At 37.3% G+C, this 20,028-nt stretch overlaps 1 protein-coding gene across 1 annotated transcript in view; it reads left to right on the forward strand.

The window, feature by feature from the left end:
* Positions 1-20,028, forward strand: part of CHTF18 (chromosome transmission fidelity factor 18) — a 273,900-nt gene that overhangs the window by 230,943 nt on the left and 22,929 nt on the right. Inside the window, exon 19 of the mRNA XM_053694989.1 lies at positions 9,718-9,862. Coding sequence (XP_053550964.1) covers positions 9,718-9,862 — 145 coding nt within the window. The remainder of the gene's footprint in view (positions 1-9,717; positions 9,863-20,028) is intronic.

Here is a 20,028-nt window from a genome sequence, read left to right on the forward strand (position 1 = left end):
GAATTTATGTTTACCTGATAAATTACTTTCTCCAACGGTGTGTCCGGTCCACGGCCCGCCCTGGTTTTTTTAATCAGGTCTGATAATTTATTTTCTTTAACTACAGTCACCACGGTACCATATGGTTTCTCCTATGCAAATATTCCTCCTTAACGTCGGTCGAATGACTGGGGTAGGCGGAGCCTAGGAGGGATCATGTGACCAGCTTTGCTGGGCTCTTTGCCATTTCCTGTTGGGGAAGAGAATATCCCACAAGTAAGGATGACGCCGTGGACCGGACACACCGTTGGAGAAAGTAATTTATCAGGTAAACATAAATTCTGTTTTTTTTTTTATTATTTAATTCAGAGAAAGCATGTCATTTTAAGCAACTTTCCCATTTATTTCTGTTATCTAATTTGTTTCGTTGCCTTGGTATCCTTTGTTGAAAAGCATATCTAGGTAGGCTCAGGATTGGTGGCTGTACATGTATGCCTCGTGTTATTGACTCCCCCATGTGCTTTGCTGTTTTTTCAACAAAAGATACTAAGAGGAGGACGCAAAATGCGTAATAGAAGTAAGTTGGAAAGTTGTTTAAAATCGTATTCACTATCGAAATCGGGAAGGAAAATAATTGGATTTCATGACCCTTTACAGAGCTTTCACTGCCATCATAATCATTAAAAAATAATGTTTGGCATAGAGATGGCCAACTGCAATAATTTGGTTAGTAAAGAGTGTGTTTACTATCACTTATTTCAGCTGTGTTTGTGGAGGGTCCTGCAATTAAAGGGACAGTAAATATCTTGTAATTAAAAGATATTTCTGCAGTCTTACAATAAACTGATATATTGGATGAGTTTGAAAATGATGCTATGTATAATCACCTTGTTTGCTCCAATAGATTTCAGTATTAAAACTTGCCTTATTGGAAGGAGCCAATCAGGACTTGTCACTGATATAGATAAGGCTAGCTGCAGTCATTGTGTTATGTTTTTTACAATTGGGGACATATATGTTGCAGGGTTAAGCTTGTAAAGCCTGACATGAATTTATTTTCCTCAGAATTGGAAAGATCTTAATTTCCATAGTTAAATTACAGAAAAACGTAGCAGAGAAAATGAAAAGTAAATTTTTTTTTTCTTTTTTTGTTTTTTTTTAAAATACTACCCACAAATATTTTATATTACAATCTCACATGTTTACTGTCCCTTTAAGTTGCTGGACAAAAATAAGAGCACTGTATTAATCTGTTGCCTGTTACTTAATCTCCAAGGAAAGTTCCTCCTAGATAACAGAATATGCAGCTGTTTTTTTTTTTTTTCTTTTTTACTTATCAGCTTGTGTCCGGTATTAAAGGAACAATAAAATCAAAATTCAACTTTCATGATTGGGATTGAGCACACAATTTGAAACAACTTTCCAATTTACTTCTAATATCTAAATGTGCATAATCTTTTTATATGCACACTTTCTGAGGCACCAGCATTTACTGAGCAAGAATTCACAGAATATACATATTCGCGTTTTGTGATTGGCTGATGGCTGTCACATGATGCAGTGGGAGGGAAAATGCAACTAAATTTGTCAGAAACAAAATCTACTACTGATTTTAAATTCAAACTCAGTGCTTTTGTTTTGTCTTTTTTATTATGCATTTATCGATTACGCACTTTTACTGTGTTTATCGGCCCTTTAAATTTACTGTGCCCTTGATTGAAGCAGATTATCTCTTACACTATTACACTCATCTGTTCTATTTAAACCCTTCAGGCTTTATAAAACCTCTTGCAAACGTTGACGTTTTCATGATTGTTCTATTTATTAGTGTTTTTGTGTAATATTTTTAAAGTTATTCTACTGTAAAAATACAATGCTCTGTTCCATTAGGGCATTTTATTTTTAAACGTGTTCTGACACCATTTGAGTATTTTATCCTTTTAGAATATTTTATTTTAAACATATTTTTTTTTTTCACACCGTTCTTTTGACCCCAGAAAGGAATTTAATGGTTATAAATCTCCATGTCAATAAATTATTCATATAGTGTAAGGTGTATATGTAGCAAAATCCACTTTTAATAGAAAACTAAGCTTGCAAATAATACAAATTTACACATTTCCCAATAGTTCTATCTGAACGAGCGACCTGAAAATTAGGCAGATCTTCCTTGAAACCCGGCATCCAGTTGTCAATCTGTAGTCTAAACCTTATTATCTTATTAATGTAAAGTAAAAATGTGCTCCAGATTGCATGTGCAGTGTTTACAAATATCGCATGCGCACTTTTTATAAACCCCCGCTCATCTGATATTAATTATGTTCTGCACTTTATGTATGATGTGGAACTAAGCCTTGGAGAGAGGGCCGCTATGCGCATGTGCTGGGCCTGGAGTATGTTAAAATGCATATGCATGGCACCATTAAAGGTCCTACCTGGGTAGCCAACCATTATAGGACTTGTTCTTTTAATGAGCTCAACAGTTGGTTTGGCAGAGATATGATTTGCAATATTAAATTATAGGAATACAAATGAGTAATTGTAGAGTGTAATGTTATTTTACAATCTCTTTAAGTATACAATTAAAGTCTGGCACTCTCCTCACACCCATAATATTTCTAAGCAGGGCACATCCAGTAAATGAGTTATGAGAAAGCATGTTGCTCTGGATGTGCTCACTATCTCCCCCCAACGCAGAACATGCTGTGATCTGCAACGACTGCAGAAAGAAACTGGACACATGCAGGAATTGTTAGTGCTTTCACTTTCCTTAACGCAGTGCAGCCAGAGTAAAGCGCTATTTGAAGAGGAACAGTCAAATGCAGAGCAGCGCTGCAAAGCGGCAGCACATTGATGACTTTCTCTCAGATTTTTTCAACCTGGCTTCCTAGCCTTTCCTGGTCTGCAAAGCTGTGACTCCTGATATGATGTTCTTGTGAGCAATGCACCTTTAAGTATTACATTTTTACCTTAGAATTATGTGCTGTAAGACCAAGAGCAAAGGAAACAAATTAATTCAAGAGACATTTTATAAAACTTAAACTTTCCTTTTTTCTTTTTCCCTCTCTTCAGCTAATTTCTAATGAGATTTTAAACTGCTCCAAAATATTCTAAAACTTGTAAACATTTTCTTATTCTTCAGTTAATCAACACATTGCATGTTTGCTGGTGCTTTAGTGTAACTGCCTAATTTAAAATTGAATTTCATTTTAAAATGACCTGCAGAAAATTTTCACTCAATAAAAATCTCATTGCAGAAAGTGGGGGAAAAAAGGTGGTGCTTCTGGCTTTTTCCGGAGCAGTAATGCATTGAGCCCAAAGTGGGCAGATTTAAAGGTGTTTAACCCTTTTAACATGATCCACCAACCTCCAATCTGCATTCATTAACCCCTTAATGACAGTCACCAGCCTCCAGTCTACTTTCATTAAAGGGACACTGAACCTAATTTTTTCCCCATGATTCAGATAGAGCATGCAATTTTAATCAACTTTCTAATTTACTCGTATTATCAATTTCTCTTTGTTCTTTCTGTCTTTATTTGAAAAGCAAGAATGTAAATTTAGAAGCCGGACCATTTTTGGTTCAGCACCTGTGTAGCGTTTGCTGATTGGTGTCTAAATGTAGCCAACCAATCAGCAAGTGCTACCCAGGTGTTGAACCAAAAATGGGCCAGCTCCTAAGCTTATATTCTTGCTTTTTTTTTTTTTAAATAAATATACCAAGAGAACAAATAAAAATTGATAATAGGAGTAAAGTAGAAAGTTGCTTAAAATTGCATGCTCTATCTGAATCATGAAAGTTTAATTTTGACCAAACTATTGCTTTAACAAACAGATTGACTGCTTAGTGAAATATACAGCATCTTGCACATCGGAGGAGAAAGTGTACTAATCTGATTACAGAGGATGCTTTATCCTCACATGAAGTCTGATCTGCGGCAGAGAGTGAGGCTGCAAGCTAATCTCGCATTGGTCTTTATCAGAGAGGTGCAGTTATCTGTGCTGTCCTATGTTCCAGGCTCGCTGCAAGGAACCCCTGTTTGCCACTAATTGGGGGATTCCACTCGCCATGGCATTGCTTCTCTTGGGGATAATCTACCTATGTATTTACCTGCCATCTTTCCATCTACGTTCTTTGCTTAGCGAAGGAAGAAAGAACCTCTCAGAAGACTTCAGTTTAATTTCTGGAGAGGGGTAGCTACCCCAGGATGCTCGGATACATTTTCCATTGTTTTGTGCCTTGTATTTTTAATGTAAGTGTTGCACTCACTTATGCTGTTATGATTTGTTTGCTTATTATATCACCGTCTGTTTCTATTAATGGCACCACAGAAAAACAAACAAAATTAGTCAGGAATTTGGAGTAAAATTTATTAGAGTAAGTTGCAGTAACAAACGGTTTGGAGCTTCATTTTGCCATAAACTTTGATACCTTTTTTTCTTCTTCTTCTAAAGCCATGGAAATATAATCTGCATTAAAGGGACAGTCTAGACAAAATTAAAATGACATTCAGATAGGGCATCCAATTTTAAACAGCTTTCCAATTTACTTTTATCATCAAATTTGCTTTGTTCTCTTGGTATTCTTTGTTGAAGGTTAAGCCTAGGTAGGCTCATTTTGGTAGTGCGTTTTGACAGTTTTTCACAGCTAGACAGCATTAGTTCATGTGGGTCATATACAGGGCCGCCATCAGGGGGTGACAGGGGTGACTCCTGTCAGGGGCCCAATGGGCCAGGGGGGCCCCATGAGGCAAGAACTAAAAAAAAAAAAATTTTTTTTTTTTTTTTTTTTTTTTTTTAAATTTTGTCAGCCACCAGTGGGTACTACAGCAGAGTGCTAATTGAACATGGGAAATGTTATTACAAGGAGTAAAGTATTAACATTTGAGAGGATTTCTGAGTGTGCACTAAACCACTATGCACAGTGTGAGACAGACTTGGCACTTTGTTTGTACAGTGTGTGCCTGAGTCAGACGGCAGATCACTTTCATTTGCAGAGGAGGTAGGACTTACTTAGCAAATGTTTTTTATTTCTTTGTGCAATTTCGGATTGTAACTTTAGTGTGGTAGTAGTTGTATGGTGGGGCCAGGGGTCCATAAAAACACATTTTTTTTTAGCAGCAATGTATTTATGATTATTTGACAATGCTGTAGAAATTCTATATTTAAAACCAAGCAGAAATGTTTCCTCCTCAATACGCAAATGGTAGGTGCCCTTTTGGCAGATATGCATTTATATATATATATATATTTATATATATATATATATATATATATATATAATTACATTCCAGTTTACTGTCCCTTTATGAAAGGACTTTCCAGATGCAAGGAGGCATTTTATTTAAGATTTTTACATCTGCATAAAATGTTATACTCTCAGACTAAGATTGCTCAGTGTTTGAAATAAGACAGGTTAACTTAAAACTGTTCAGTTTACACTACAGCTGACTTAATTTTGAAATACATACCAACAAGCCTAAATCCTGAATTTAATAAGATCTTATGGTATGAGTACCACAGCTTATGGTTCCACCAAGACCATATAGAGTACAGCATTTTCAAAAATCCATAAGTACAGCTGACAGATGGGAACATTTGTACACTATATTTGAAGTGGTGCTCTTGGTTGGGGAAAATGGGGAAAAAACAAACAAACATATGTCAAAGTACTTTTCTTCATCTAGCCATCTACCCAGATCATTAATGTACAATTTTGGATTCACAGAATTATTTTTGTTTGCACATTTACAAATATGATTCTTTAAAAAGTGATCTCTTAATTTCTGCATTTTTTTTTATCATGCATGTCACAACGTTGATTTAGGGGATGCAAGGTGCATAAATGTTTCCTCCTGTGAGTGTTTCTGTGGCTGTCTGTGTTTATGTCTTTGTGCTTTGGTTTGTGGCTCTATGGGTGTCTCTGTGAGGGTGTGTGTATGTTTGTCTTTGTGTATTTTCTATAGATGCCTCTGTGAGGGTGGGTGTGTATGTCTCTGTGTGGGTATGTATGTATGTATGTGTTTTCTGTGGATGTCTCTGTGAGGGTGTGTATTTTCTGTGGGTGTCTCTGTGAGCATGTGTGTATGTCTTTGTGTGTTTTCTGTGGATGTATCAGTGAGGGTGTGTGTATGTATGTCTTTCTGTGTTTTATGTGGTTGTCTCTCTGTGTGTGTGTATGTCTTTGTGTGTTTTCTGTGGATGTCGCTGTGTGTGTATGTATGTCTTTCTGTGTTTTATGTGGTTGTCTCTCTGTGTGTGTGTATGTCTTTGTGTGTTTTCTGTGGATGTCTCTGTGTGTGTGTGTATGTCTTTGTGTGTTTCCTGAGGCTGTCTCTGTGTTTCCTTGGGTGTATGTGCAAGTTTGAGTTTGTTTGTGTGTCCATTGTCTGTTCCTTTTTAGGACATTTTGACCTTACTACTGATTATTCACATCTTTCTACAGACTTTGAGACTAATGAGACCTTTCCGGGAGTCACCTAATCCACCATTTAACCTTTAAATTATTGTTTAGGCAGTTCAGGGCCCTTCCTTTCAGCTACTGCATGCTGTTGTCATCATTTAGTTGGCATCTTCCTTTACAAAAAGATAATCAGAACTCCATATTTTGTTTTCTAAATCTCCTTTTTTTTTACAAAACTGTAGTCTACCTCATTACTTGTCAGGTCAATGTAAACAAGTGCTAAGTGTCTGTTTGGGTGTCTGTGTCTGAGTGTGTTTCTTTGCGTGTCTGCTAGAGTGTCTATATGTGAATCCTTATGTGTGAGTGTGTGTGTGTGTGTGTGTGTTTTAGTGTATAAGTGTGTCTGTATGTTACTACCTTAACAACATTTCCAAGTTTAAATAGACACTTAAGAATAAAGTGCATATACAATTTAGTCACTTGGTCAAAAATTGCACATGTCAAGGGGGGGGGGGGGGCCTGATCAATGGTTAAGTCAGGGGCCCCAAAATTTCTAGTGGCGGCCCTGGTCATATAGATAACATTGAGCTCACTCCCGTGGAGTTATTTAGGAGTCAGCACTGATTGGCTAAAATGCAAGTCTGTTAAAAGAAATGAGATAAGGGGGCAGTCTGCAGAGGCTTAGATACAAGGTAATCACAGAGGTAAAAAGTGTATTAATGTAAAAGTGTTGGTTATGCAAAACTGGGGAATGGATAATAAAGGGATTATCTATCTTTTTAAACAAAAAACATTCTGGAGTAGACTGTCCCTTTTAAATGTAAAATAACCCATTGGATATTTAGTAGAGTGATAAGACCTGAGGATACTGCCTAATCCTCCAGAAGACAATGTAGGTAACAGTAAGTCCCGAGCACTCAGTGGTATCTTTCAAGCAATTTTATTCACATATAAAACAGCTAAATCAGCAACGTTTTGGGGTCACAGCCCCTTAAGCATGAATAAGGGGCTGTGACCCCAAAACGTTGCTGTTTTATATGTGAATAAAATTGCTTGAAAGATACCACTGAGTGCTGGGGACTTACTGTTACATACATATGGTTGAAGTGGTAAGCTTTGTATATTATAGATTAGGGCTTTACAAATATTCAGCAACGTGAAGCCTTAAAATTGTGCCTTTCTACACCGAAAATTGCCTTTTTAAGCCCTTGTTTTGTTTGGGAATATGACAACAGACTTTCAGCTGCACATCCACTTAAAGGGACATTGTACACTAGATTTTCCTTTGCATAAATGTTATGTAGATTATCCATTTATATAGCCCATCTGGGAGAGTTTTTGTAACAATGTATAGTTTTTCTTATTTTTTTAATGACATTGTGCTGATTTTCAGACTCCTAACCAAGCCCAAAGGTATCAGATGTAGACTCAAGTCTTCTGACTTCTTCTTGCTCCTGTTTGTATAATGAGTATTTTCCTATGCAGGGGATGAGGGTATACTCTCTTCCTGCTTTCTAAGCCCCTTTCAATGGGTGTTAAACTGGGTGCTTCTAAGTACGTTTAAATTTTTTATACCGGATTTTTAGATCAGTATCTGTGCATATTTTTCTTTATATTAGTGTCTATTACTGTCCCTTTAACACGCCCATCAGTTTGTCTCCTGAGAGACTTCCCTTTCCTCCTCAGCCGCTTAAACTTGGCAGACAGGGTCAGGGTACTGCATGCGGTTATCACTTGGTGCATTAAAGGGACACTGAACCCAAATTTTTTCTTTCGTGATTCAGATAGAGCATGCAACTTTCTAATTTGTTCCTATTATTAAATTGTCTTCATTCTCTTGGTATCTTTATTTGAAATGCAAGAATGTAAGTTTAGATGCCGGGGTAACCTGGGTTGTTCTTGCTGATTGGTGGATAAATGTATCCACCAATGAACAAGTGCTTTCCAGGGTCTGAACCAAACAAATAGCTTAGGTGCCTTCTTTTTCAAATAAAGATAGCAAGAGAACGAAGAAAAATTGATAATAGGAGTAAATTAGAAAGTTGCTTAAAATTGCACGAAAATCACAAAAGAAAAAAATTGGGTTCAGTGTCCCTTTACTGTTCAGGGTCAACTAATGGTTAAATCACTGATGTTTTAAAGATACTAGCTTTGTTTAAGGGTAGTTGCTTATGTAAAATAATGCATCCTGTTACTTCTCTAAATACAAGTGTTCGGGGGGGGGGGTCAGTATCTATTTAAAGTTCCAAAGTATTATTGAGGCTGAGAATAAAAGTCTTAATGGATTTTTCTATATCTATGAACAGAACTCTCGCCAGGCTCCCAGTAATGTTTATGGCTGGCTCCTAAATTTGTAAGGCTTAGAGTTTGTTTATATAAATCATACATCTGTTTTGTCTGATTCCATAGAACCCAGTGTAAATTATTTAATATAGCAAATTATGTTGAAAGAATTCAATAACATCTAATCTTTACAGATTCTCTTTGACCTCTCTTTTTATAATAATAATAATAATAAAAAATACCAAATAAATTTACATTAATGCCTTTAAATAGCCTACACATTTAGCAGAAGCAATTGTTACCTTGTATTTGTTTTAGCCAAAAATATCTAAGCCACTTTTAAAATGATTTACTGTATTGTCAGTCACTACCTAATCTGGTAACGTGTCCCACAGTCTGATTGTTTTTACCGGGAACCCCCCCATTTATTTTCTAAAACTGCATGAAATATTTATCTGGGGCAATTAAAGGGATACTCAAGTCATAATTAAACTCTCATGATTCAAATAAAGAAGCCATTTTAAACAACTTTTCCAATTTACTTCCATTAACAAAATGTGCACAGTTATTTTTTATTTGCACTTTTTGAGTCACCAGCGACTACTGAGTATGTGCAATAATTCAGGCTATACTTGTATGCATTTGTGATTGGGTGATGGCTGTCACATGGTAAGTGTATGCATTTGTGATTGGGTGATGGCTGTCACATGGTACTGTATGCATTTGTGATTGGCTGATGGCTGTCACATGATACAGGAGGAGGGGAAATAGACATGACTTTGAAATGTGTCTAAAAAAGTAATTTGAAGTTCAGACTAAGTGCAATTGCATTGTCTTTTTATCATGTATTTGTTGTTCATGCAAATCTGCTGTATTTACTGGTTACTAATATTGTTTGTTTGGTGCCACAATATGAAGCTGAGTAGATTAGGCACAGCACAATATTTTATTTTAAAAATAAATAGTTTTCACACACAGAGAAGCACCGTATGTGTGCGAGTACAGGATCCTTAAAGGTACTTTTTATGCTAACTTTCTTTTTTTTGTTTCAGGAATGTGGAGGATGTGTGTAGATTCCCAGATCTTCCAGTCCGTAAACAGCTGACTTACCAAGCAAAACAACTTATATCGCGTGAGATTGAACTGGAGAAAATGAGGCGATCTGAAGCATTCCAGCAGGCAAGGAACGCAGGAAGGGTGAGTGCAAGCGGAGGAACGTGACCAGTCTAGAAAGGACCTTGCGGAACAAAGTTATATTTTTAGTTAAAAACTATTGTGTAATTTTTTTCTTTCATGTAATTAACAAGAGTCCATGAGCTAGTGACGTATGGGATATACATTCCTACCAGGAGGGGCAAAGTTTCCCAAACCTCAAAATGCCTATAAATACACCCCTCACCACACCCACAAATCAGTTTTACAAACTTTGCCTCCAAGGGAGGTGGTGAAGTAAGTTTGTGCTAGATTCTACGTTGATATGCGCTCCGCAGCAAGTTGGAGCCCGGTTTTCCTCTCAGCGTGCAGTGAATGTCAGAGGGATGTGAAGAGAGTATTGCCTATTGAATGCAGTGATCTCCTTCTACGGGGTCTATTTCATAAGGTTCTCTGTTATCGGTCGTAGAGATTCATCTCTTACCTCCCTTTTCAGATCGACGATATACTCTTATATTTACCATTACCTCTACTGATTCTCGTTTCAGTACTGGTTTGGCTTTCTACAAACATGTAGATGAGTGTCCTGGGGTAAGTAAGTCTTATTTTCTGTGACACTCTAAGCTATGGTTGGGCACTTTATTTATAAAGTTCTAAATATATGTATTCAAACATTTATTTGCCTTGACTCAGAATGTTCAACTTTCCTTATTTTCAGACAGCCAGTTTCATATTTGGGATTATGCATTGAATTATCATATTTTTCTTACCTCAAAAATTTGACTTTTTTCCCTGTGGGCTGTTAGGCTCGCGGGGGCTGAAAATGCTTCATTTTATTGCGTCATTCTTGGCGCGGACTTTTTTGGCGCAAAAATTCTTTTCCGTTTCCGGCGTCATACGTGTCGCCGGAAGTTACGTCATTTTTTGACGTTATTTTGCGCCAAAAATGTCGGCGTTCCGGATGTGGCGTCATTTTTGGCGCCAAAAGCATTTAGGCGCCAAATAATGTGGGCGTCTTATTTGGCGCTAAAAAAATATGGGCGTCGCTTTTGTCTCCACATTATTTCAGTCTCATTTTTCATTTGCTTCTGGTTGCTAGAAGCTTGATATTTGGCATTCTTTCCCATTCCTGAAACTGTCTTATAAGGAATTTGATCTATTTTGCTTTATATGTTGTTTTTTCTCTTACATATTGCAAGATGTCTCACGTTGCATCTGAGCCAGAAGATACTACAGGAAAATCACTGCCTGCTGGATCTACCAAAGCTAAGTGTATCTGCTGTAAATTTTTGGTAGCTATTCCTCCAGCTGTTGTTTGTAATAATTGTCATGACAAACTTGTTAAAGCAGATAATATTTCCTTTAGTAATGTACCATTGCCTGTTGCAGTTCCCTCAACATCTAAGGTGCAGAATGTTCCTGATAACATAAGAGATTTTGTTTCTGAATCCATAAAGAAGGCTTTGTCTGTTATTTCTCCTTCTAGTAAACGTAAAAAGTCTTTTAAATCTTCTCTCTCTACAGATGAATTTTTAAATGAACACCATCATTCTGATTCTTTGGACTCTTCTGGTTCAGAGGATTCTATCTCAGAGATTGATGCTGATAAATCTTCATATTTATTTAAGATGGAATTTATTCGCTCTTTACTTAAAGAAGTACTAATTGCTTTAGAAATAGAGGATTCTAGTCCTCTTGATACTAATTCTATACGTTTGGATAAGGTTTTTAAAGCTCCTGCGGTTATTCCAGAAGTTTTTCCTGTTCCTAATGCTATTTCTGCAGTGATTTCAAAAGAATGGGATAAATTGGGTAATTCATTTACTCCTTCTAAACGTTTTAAGCAATTATATCCTGTTCCGCCTGACAGGTTAGAATTTTGGGACAAAATCCCTAAAGTTGATGGGGCTATTTCTACCCTTGCTAAACGTACTACCATTCCTACGTCAGATGGTACCTCGTTTAAGGATCCTTTAGATAGAAAAATTGAATCCTTTCTAAGAAAAGCGTATCTGTGTTCAGGTAATCTTCTTAGACCTGCTATATCATTGGCTGATGTTGCTGCAGCTTCAACTTTTTGGTTGGAAACCCTAGCGCAACAAGTAGCAAATCGTGATTCTCATGATATTATTATTCTTCTTCAGCATGCTAATAATTTTATCTGTGATGCCATTTTTGATATTATTAGAGTTGATGTTAGGTTTATGTCTCTAGCTATCTTAGCCAGAAGAGCTTTATGGCTTAAGACTTGGAATGCTGATATGGCTTCTAAATCAACTCTACTTTCCATTTCTTTCCAGGGAAACAAATTATTTGGTTCTCAGTTGGATTCTATTATTTCAACTGTTACTGGTGGGAAAGGAACTTTTTTACCACAGGATAAAAAATTTAAAGGTAAAAACAGGGCTAACAATCGTTTTCGTTCCTTTCGTTTCAACAAAGAACAAAAGCCTGATCCTTCGTCCTCAGGAGCAGTTTCAGTTTGGAAACCATCTCCAGTCTGGAATAAATCCAAGCCTGCTAGAAAGGCAAAGCCTGCTTCTTCACATGAAGGTACGGCCCTCATTCCAGTTCAGCTGGTAGGGGGCAGGTTACGTTTTTTCAAAGAAATTTGGATCAATTCTGTTCACAATCTTTGGATTCAGAGCATTGTTTCAGAAGGGTACAGAATTGGTTTCAAGATGAGACCTCCTGCAAAGAGATTTTTTCTTTCCCGTGTCCCAGTAAATCCAGTGAAAGCTCAAGCATTTCTGAATTGTGTTTCAGATCTAGAGTTGGCTGGAGTAATTATGCCAGTTCCAGTTCCGGAACAGGGGATGGGGTTTTATTCAAATCTCTTCATTGTACCAAAGAAGGAGAATTCCTTCAGACCAGTTCTGGATCTCAAATTATTGAATCGTTATGTAAGGATACCAACGTTCAAGATGGTAACTGTAAGGACTATATTGCCTTTTGTTCAGCAAGGGAATTATATGTCCACAATAGATTTACAGGATGCATATCTGCATATTCCGATTCATCCAGATCATTTTCAGTTCCTGAGATTCTCTTTTCTAGACAAGCATTACCAATTTGTGGCTCTACCGTTTGGCCTTGCTACAGCTCCAAGAATTTTCACAAAGATTCTCGGTGCCCTTCTGTCTGTAATCAGAGAACAGGGTATTGTGGTATTTCCTTATTTGGACGATATCTTGGTACTTGCTCAGTCTTTACATTTAGCAGAGTCTCATACGAATCGACTTGTGTTGTTTCTTCAAGATCATGGTTGGAGGATCAATTTACCAAAAAGTTCTTTGATTCCTCAAACAAGGGTAACCTTTCTGGGTTTCCAGATAGATTCAGTGTCCATGACTCTGTCTTTAACAGACAAGAGACGTCTAAAATTGATTACAGCTTGTCGAAACCTTCAGTCACAATCATTCCCTTCGGTAGCCTTATGCATGGAAATTCTAGGTCTTATGACTGCTGCATCGGACGCGATCCCCTTTGCTCGTTTTCACATGCGACCTCTTCAGCTCTGTATGCTGAACCAATGGTGCAGGGATTACACGAAGATATCTCAATTAATATCTTTAAAACCGATTGTTCGACACTCTCTAACGTGGTGGACAGATCACCATCGTTTAATTCAGGGGGCTTCTTTTGTTCTTCCGACCTGGACTGTAATTTCAACAGATGCAAGTCTCACAGGTTGGGGAGCTGTGTGGGGATCTCTGACGGCACAGGGAGTTTGGGAATCTCAGGAGGTGAGATTACCGATCAATATTTTGGAACTCCGTGCAATTTTCAGAGCTCTTCAGTTTTGGCCTCTTCTGAAGAGAGAATCGTTCATTTGTTTTCAGACAGACAATGTCACAACTGTGGCATACATCAATCATCAAGGAGGGACTCACAGTCCTCTGGCTATGAAAGAAGTATCTCGAATTTTGGTTTGGGCAGAATCCAGCTCCTGTCTAATCTCTGCGGTTCATATCCCAGGTGTAGACAATTGGGAAGCGGATTATCTCAGTCGCCAAACGTTGCATCCGGGCGAATGGTCTCTTCACCCAGAGGTATTTCTTCAGATTGTTCAAATGTGGGGGCTTCCAGAGATAGATCTGATGGCCTCTCATCTAAACAAGAAACTTCCCAGGTATCTGTCCAGATCCCGGGATCCTCAGGCGGAGGCAGTGGATGCATTATCACTTCCTTGGAAGTATCATCCTGCCTATATCTTTCCGCCTCTAGTTCTTCTTCCAAGAGTAATCTCCAAGATTCTGAGGGAATGCTCGTTTGTTCTGCTAATAGCTCCGGCATGGCCTCACAGGTTTTGGTATGCGGATCTTGTCCGGATGGCATCTTGCCAACCATGGACTCTTCCGTTAAGACCAGACCTTCTGTCGCAAGGTCCTTTTTTCCATCCGGATCTGAAATCCTTAAATTTAAAGGTATGGAGATTGAACGCTTGATTCTTAGTCAAAGAGGTTTCTCTGACTCTGTGATTGATACTATGTTACAGGCTCGTAAATCTGTATCTAGAGAGATATATTATAGAGTCTGGAAGACTTATATTTCTTGGTGTCTTACTCATCATTTTTCTTGGTATTCTTTTAGAATTCCGAGAATATTACAATTTCTTCAGGATGGTTTAGATAAGGGTTTGTCCGCAAGTTCCTTGAAAGGACAAATCTCTGCTCTTTCTGTTCTTTTTCACTGAAAGATTGCTATTCTTCCTGATATTCATTGTTTTGTACAAGCTTTGGTTCGTATAAAACCTGTCATTAAGTCAATTTCTCCTCCATGGAGTTTGAATTTGGTTCTGGGAGCTCTTCAAGCTCCTCCGTTTGAACCTATGCATTCATTGGACATTAAATTGCTTTCTTGGAAAGTTTTGTTCCTTTTGGCCATCTCTTCTGCCAGAAGAGTTTCTGAATTATCTGCTCTTTCTTGTGAGTCTCCTTTTCTGATTTTTCATCAGGATAAGGCGGTGTTGCGAACTTCTTTTGAATTTTTACCTAAGGTTGTGAATTCCAACAACATTAGTAGAGAAATCGTGGTTCCTTCATTATGTCCTAATCCTAAGAATTCTAAGGAGAAATCGTTACATTCTTTGGATGTTGTTAGAGCTTTGAAATATTATGTTGAAGCTACTAAATCTTTCCGAAAGACTTCTAGTCTATTTGTCATCTTTTCTGGTTCTAGAAAAGGCCAGAAAGCTTCTGCCATTTCTTTGGCATCCTGGTTGAAATCTTTAATTCGTCTTGCCTATGTTAAATCGGGTAAGACTCCGCCTCAGAGGATTACAGCTCATTCTACTAGGTCAGTTTCTACTTCCTGGGCGTTTAGGAATGAAGCTTCAGTTGATCAGATTTGCAAAGCAGCGACTTGGTCCTCTTTGCATACTTTTACTAAATTCTACCATTTTGATGTATTCTCTTCTTCTGAAGCAGTTTTTGGTAGAAAGGTACTTCAGGCAGTGGTTTCGGTTTGAATCTTCTGCTTATGTTTTTCATTAAACTTTATTTTGGGTGTGGATTATTTTCAGCAGGAATTGGCTGTCTTTATTTTATCCCTCCCTCTCTAGTGACTCTTGTGTGGAAAGATCCACATCTTGGGTATTCATTATCCCATACGTCACTAGCTCATGGACTCTTGTTAATTACATGAAAGAAAACATAATTTATGTAAGAACTTACCTGATAAATTCATTTCTTTCATATTAACAAGAGTCCATGAGGCCCACCCTTTTTTTGTGGTGGTTATGATTTTTTTTTGTATAAAGCACAATTATTCCAATTCCTTATTTTATATGCTTCGCACTTTTTTCTTATCACCCCACTTCTTGGCTATTCGTTAAACTGATTTGTGGGTGTGGTGAGGGGTGTATTTATAGGCATTTTGAGGTTTGGGAAACTTTGCCCCTCCTGGTAGGAATGTATATCCCATACGTCACTAGCTCATGGACTCTTGTTAATATGAAAGAAATGAATTTATCAGGTAAGTTCTTACATAAATTATGTTTTTTTATTTTTTTTTTAAATTATAGTGTAGATCAGAGATGGCCAACTGCCAGCCTATTTGCCACATGTGGACCTCTGCACTAATTTGTGTGGCCCCCAGGAAATATGCAGAACTAAAAATGTGTGCCATAGTTTTTGTGGTCCTAGGAAAAGCAGATATTGATTACTGGTGGGGGGCAAGCAAGTTGACTGCAATTTAAAAGAGCTTCCTAGAGGGAAAAATGTCAGAGGGTATTATTATTATGAAGAGAAAAGAGGACTCAGCGCTAAAGGATAGTAACCACTATAAGATCCTTAATGCTAGGTGCCCTAGCTCACCTAGAGACAAAGTGCAAGAGAAAAACGGTAGAAAGGAGCGCCTAGATAGTCAGTGGTGGGCAATATGAGAATTTTGTGTGTATGTATGTGTGTATATATATATATATATATATATATATATATACACACACAGAGAAGCACACTCACAGGAACGAACAACTGGCTCAATACTATTGTTAGCCTGTTCTATGGCGATTTACCATCTGGGTGCAGCTTCTTTTAGCCCTGTAATGCTTTTCACAGAGAAGAACTTTCCTGTGAGTTCTTCTCTGTGAAAAGCGTTACTGGGCTAAAAGAAGCTGCACCCAGGTGGTAAATCGCCATAGAACAGGCTAACAATAGTATTGAGCCAGTTGTTAGTTCCTGTGAGTGTGCTTCTCTGTGTGTGTATTTAGTCTCCCTATGGGAAAAAGGGGAAACCAGACGTGGACTCCTTGCTCAGTGTGCTTAGAGGAATATGGCTACACCTCACTGACGAGGCCCAATGAAGGCCGAAACAATCGTCTGGGGTTCCTTGTTCAGAGAGGAATTGCCTGGTATTTCGGCACTGGACTGACCGTAATAGGCGGGATCAGACCGATATACTACAGGAAAGTTCTTCTCTGTGAAAAGCGTTACTGGGCTAAAAGAAGCTGCACCCAGGTGGTAAATCGCCATAGAACAGGCTAACAATAGTATTGAGCCAGTTGTTCGTTCCTGTGAGTGTGCTTCTCTCTCTGTGTGTGTGTGTGTATGTATATATATATGATACAATTAAAATTAATTTATTATAACAAAGTTAAAAGGTAAATCATATGGATCTATGTATCTAACAGTAAAAATATTGTAAGAGAATGAATAATACATAAAACAATTCACAATAAGTTGCATATTAAACAATGCACATAGAATATACACAAGACAATTCAAACAAACATCCAAAGCGTCTATAGCCTGATGGAGACAGAAAAAGTCAATATGGAAGAAACCGACAGAAAAATGAAAGTGGAATATAAGTGAAAATGTCTGGTTTCCACTAAAAATTCAGTGAGTTTTTTTGTGTGTTGTCCTAATCTGATGATAAATGTAATGGAGACGCCCAGTATAAGGAAAAGAGGCGGAGCTTCGGGATCTGGCACCTTTTAAAGTATTAATATAGGAGAACTGAGCTGCAGGGACAGAAATACAATAATATGATGATAAGTAACTATTTATAGTTGTGCTAAGCAATTTATTATCCCTTTAAGAAATTAAGCTAACATCACAAGAACCTGTTTATATATACAAGCTTAGCGCGCAGTATATAATCCCTGGGTAAAGTGCCGGAAAGGAAAGCTTTCTAGGATCTTGATCTCAAGTAGATTATTTACTGCAGGTCAGAGAGCAGATTGTATTGTGTAAGAAGGATTTGTTATCTGATCAGTGACCTGTGGATATTGGGAAGTCATAATCCTGCTTAGGATCTAAACCACCATATTTAGTCCTAACATAGTTATAATATCTGTGGCACAGTACAGATTGCTCTTGCATGGAACAAATGACATCAAATAATACTAATCTTTTTTTATATCAATCTAGAAATAAATGTCCTTTATTATACATATCTGATATAACCATATTACTAATACGCTGAGCTTTTCAAGCGGCCGTATATTCTCTGGTGTCTACTCAGTTTGCATCTTTCCCAAGTTTATAATTAACTTCAACACAGAGCACATATAATAATGATCTTTCTCCATACCACAGCTAAGAAAAGTATGGGATATTGTTATGTTCCTTTATGTATACTTGCATATTTGAAATATCAGGGGGGGGTCCATTTTAAAACCATCACCTAGGACATGCCCTAATAATGGGCTAAGCCTGAAAGTAAAGCAGGGCCTGCTAATGGTATCTATGTTATGTATTGAAATGCTAATTATGTCTGACGGGGTGAATAAGCACCACCAGCTATTTCACATACTAAATGTATCTCTTTCTCATGGTCCCTTACTGGGAGATTAATCTGTGCTACTATCTCTATTTACGTAGCTTTTCTACAGAGAAAACTTTTCGTACTCATATTGTCAGTGTAGGTGGCAATACAACAGGCAAAAGTAGATATTTCAAATAATAAATAAAGGTAAAGTATCTGCTTGCAAACTATTAAATACACACCAGCAGGTAAAATTAACCATCTTTCTATCGTGTCAACTTTAATATGGAAATACATTAATCTCAATAAGCTGTGAAATGTTTAGAATCAAACCCTATATATGCACAAATACTCTTGTTATTTATTAATGCCCTATCCATTTAAACATTTACATATGAATAAAACCCCACTCTGAGAAGCTGCAGTATTTAAAACGCTAGTGCACTGAGAATATCTAGATATGCTTCACATGCATATCTAAATATGCATGTGATAACTTGCTAGAAGCATTTTTGCCAATACACATATATTGCATATATGTTTCTGTTCAAATATGTAATTAATCTATGTGCATTTAAATTTTGCTTGGAATATCCCTTTAAGTACAGAAACCCCACATTATTTAAAACTATTTTTAAACAATAGCAAATACCCTTTTGGTTTAAAATGCTATAATCTTTTATATTCATTTCTTTACGGAATGTTGCGACATGAATACACATCTATATCACAGAATGTGCACATTTTTATTTTTTTTTAAAGAGCGCTATTCTTAGTCACTATTTTTAAGACTATGATTAAATTGTTTTGTAGTCACTTAATTTGCATTGAAAATAAGTAATTAGAGATAATTTGTATGATGTCTCTTTAATAATGTTATTTAAAGGGACAGTCTACTCCTGAATTTTTTTTGTTTAAAAAGATAGATAATCCCTTTATTACCCATTCCCTTTGCATAACCAGCACTGTTATATTAATACACTTATTACCTCTGTGGTTACCTTGTATCTAAGCCTCTGCAGACTGCCCGCTTACTTCAGTTCTTTTGACAGACTTGCATATTAGCCAATCAGTGCTGACTCATAAATAACTCACGTGGTGCTACTAGCACTTGCCTTCAGGAGCTTAGAAATTAGCTTATGAGCAAACCTAGGTTTAGCCCTGAACAAAGAATACCAAGAGGACAAAGCAAATTTGATAATAAAAGTAAACTGGAAAGTTGTTTAAAATGACATGCCCTATCTGAATCATGAGAATTTAATTTTGACTAGACTGTCCCTTTAAGGCACGGGTTTTCAAACCTATCCTCAGACCTCCCTAACAGGCCAGATTTTGAGGATATCTGAACTAGAGCACAGGTGAAATAATCAGCTAATTAGTAACCATGGGTATTTTACCATCCAAGGTAATCCAGAAAACCTGTCCTGTTTTCACTTGACTGTCCCTTTAACGATTTAGAAAACTTTGAACTTTTCATGCTCTGCTTTGCTTTTTTCACAGCTGTGCTGGTCATTTGCACACTAAAAAGTACATAAATCAGCGTGTAATATACAAGATGTATCGGTAGTCTTGCATAAAATTAACATAACAGCTGAGTGTGAATACATTAAAGTGAAGGTAAATTTAGATGATAAAGTGCTCGGTTTTTAAAAATCCGATTAAAAACAGGGGCACTTTAATTCATCAAAATTTACATTTTACTCGTGTTGTAAAAATACATTTTAATCTTGACAGCCGCTGCATTGCTTCCCCCGCCCGTCGCAAAGCCTCTTCCCGGGTCTAAAATGAGGAATCCGGCTTCCTCAAATCACGGCGTTGAATCAGACACTGATTCCCCCAGGGGGGAAGCCGTGATTGGAGGATGACCGATCCGTCATTTCTGACGTATGAAGAGACTTGCAACAACCGTGGGAATCGCTGGAGTGGCTGTCAAGATTAAAAGGTAAGTATTTTCACAACACAAGTAAAATGTAAATTTTGATGTATTAAAGTGCCCCTGT

The sequence above is a fragment of the Bombina bombina genome, chromosome 11 (assembly GCF_027579735.1).
Source record: "Bombina bombina isolate aBomBom1 chromosome 11, aBomBom1.pri, whole genome shotgun sequence".
In the NCBI taxonomy this organism is placed as follows: domain Eukaryota; kingdom Metazoa; phylum Chordata; class Amphibia; order Anura; family Bombinatoridae; genus Bombina; species Bombina bombina.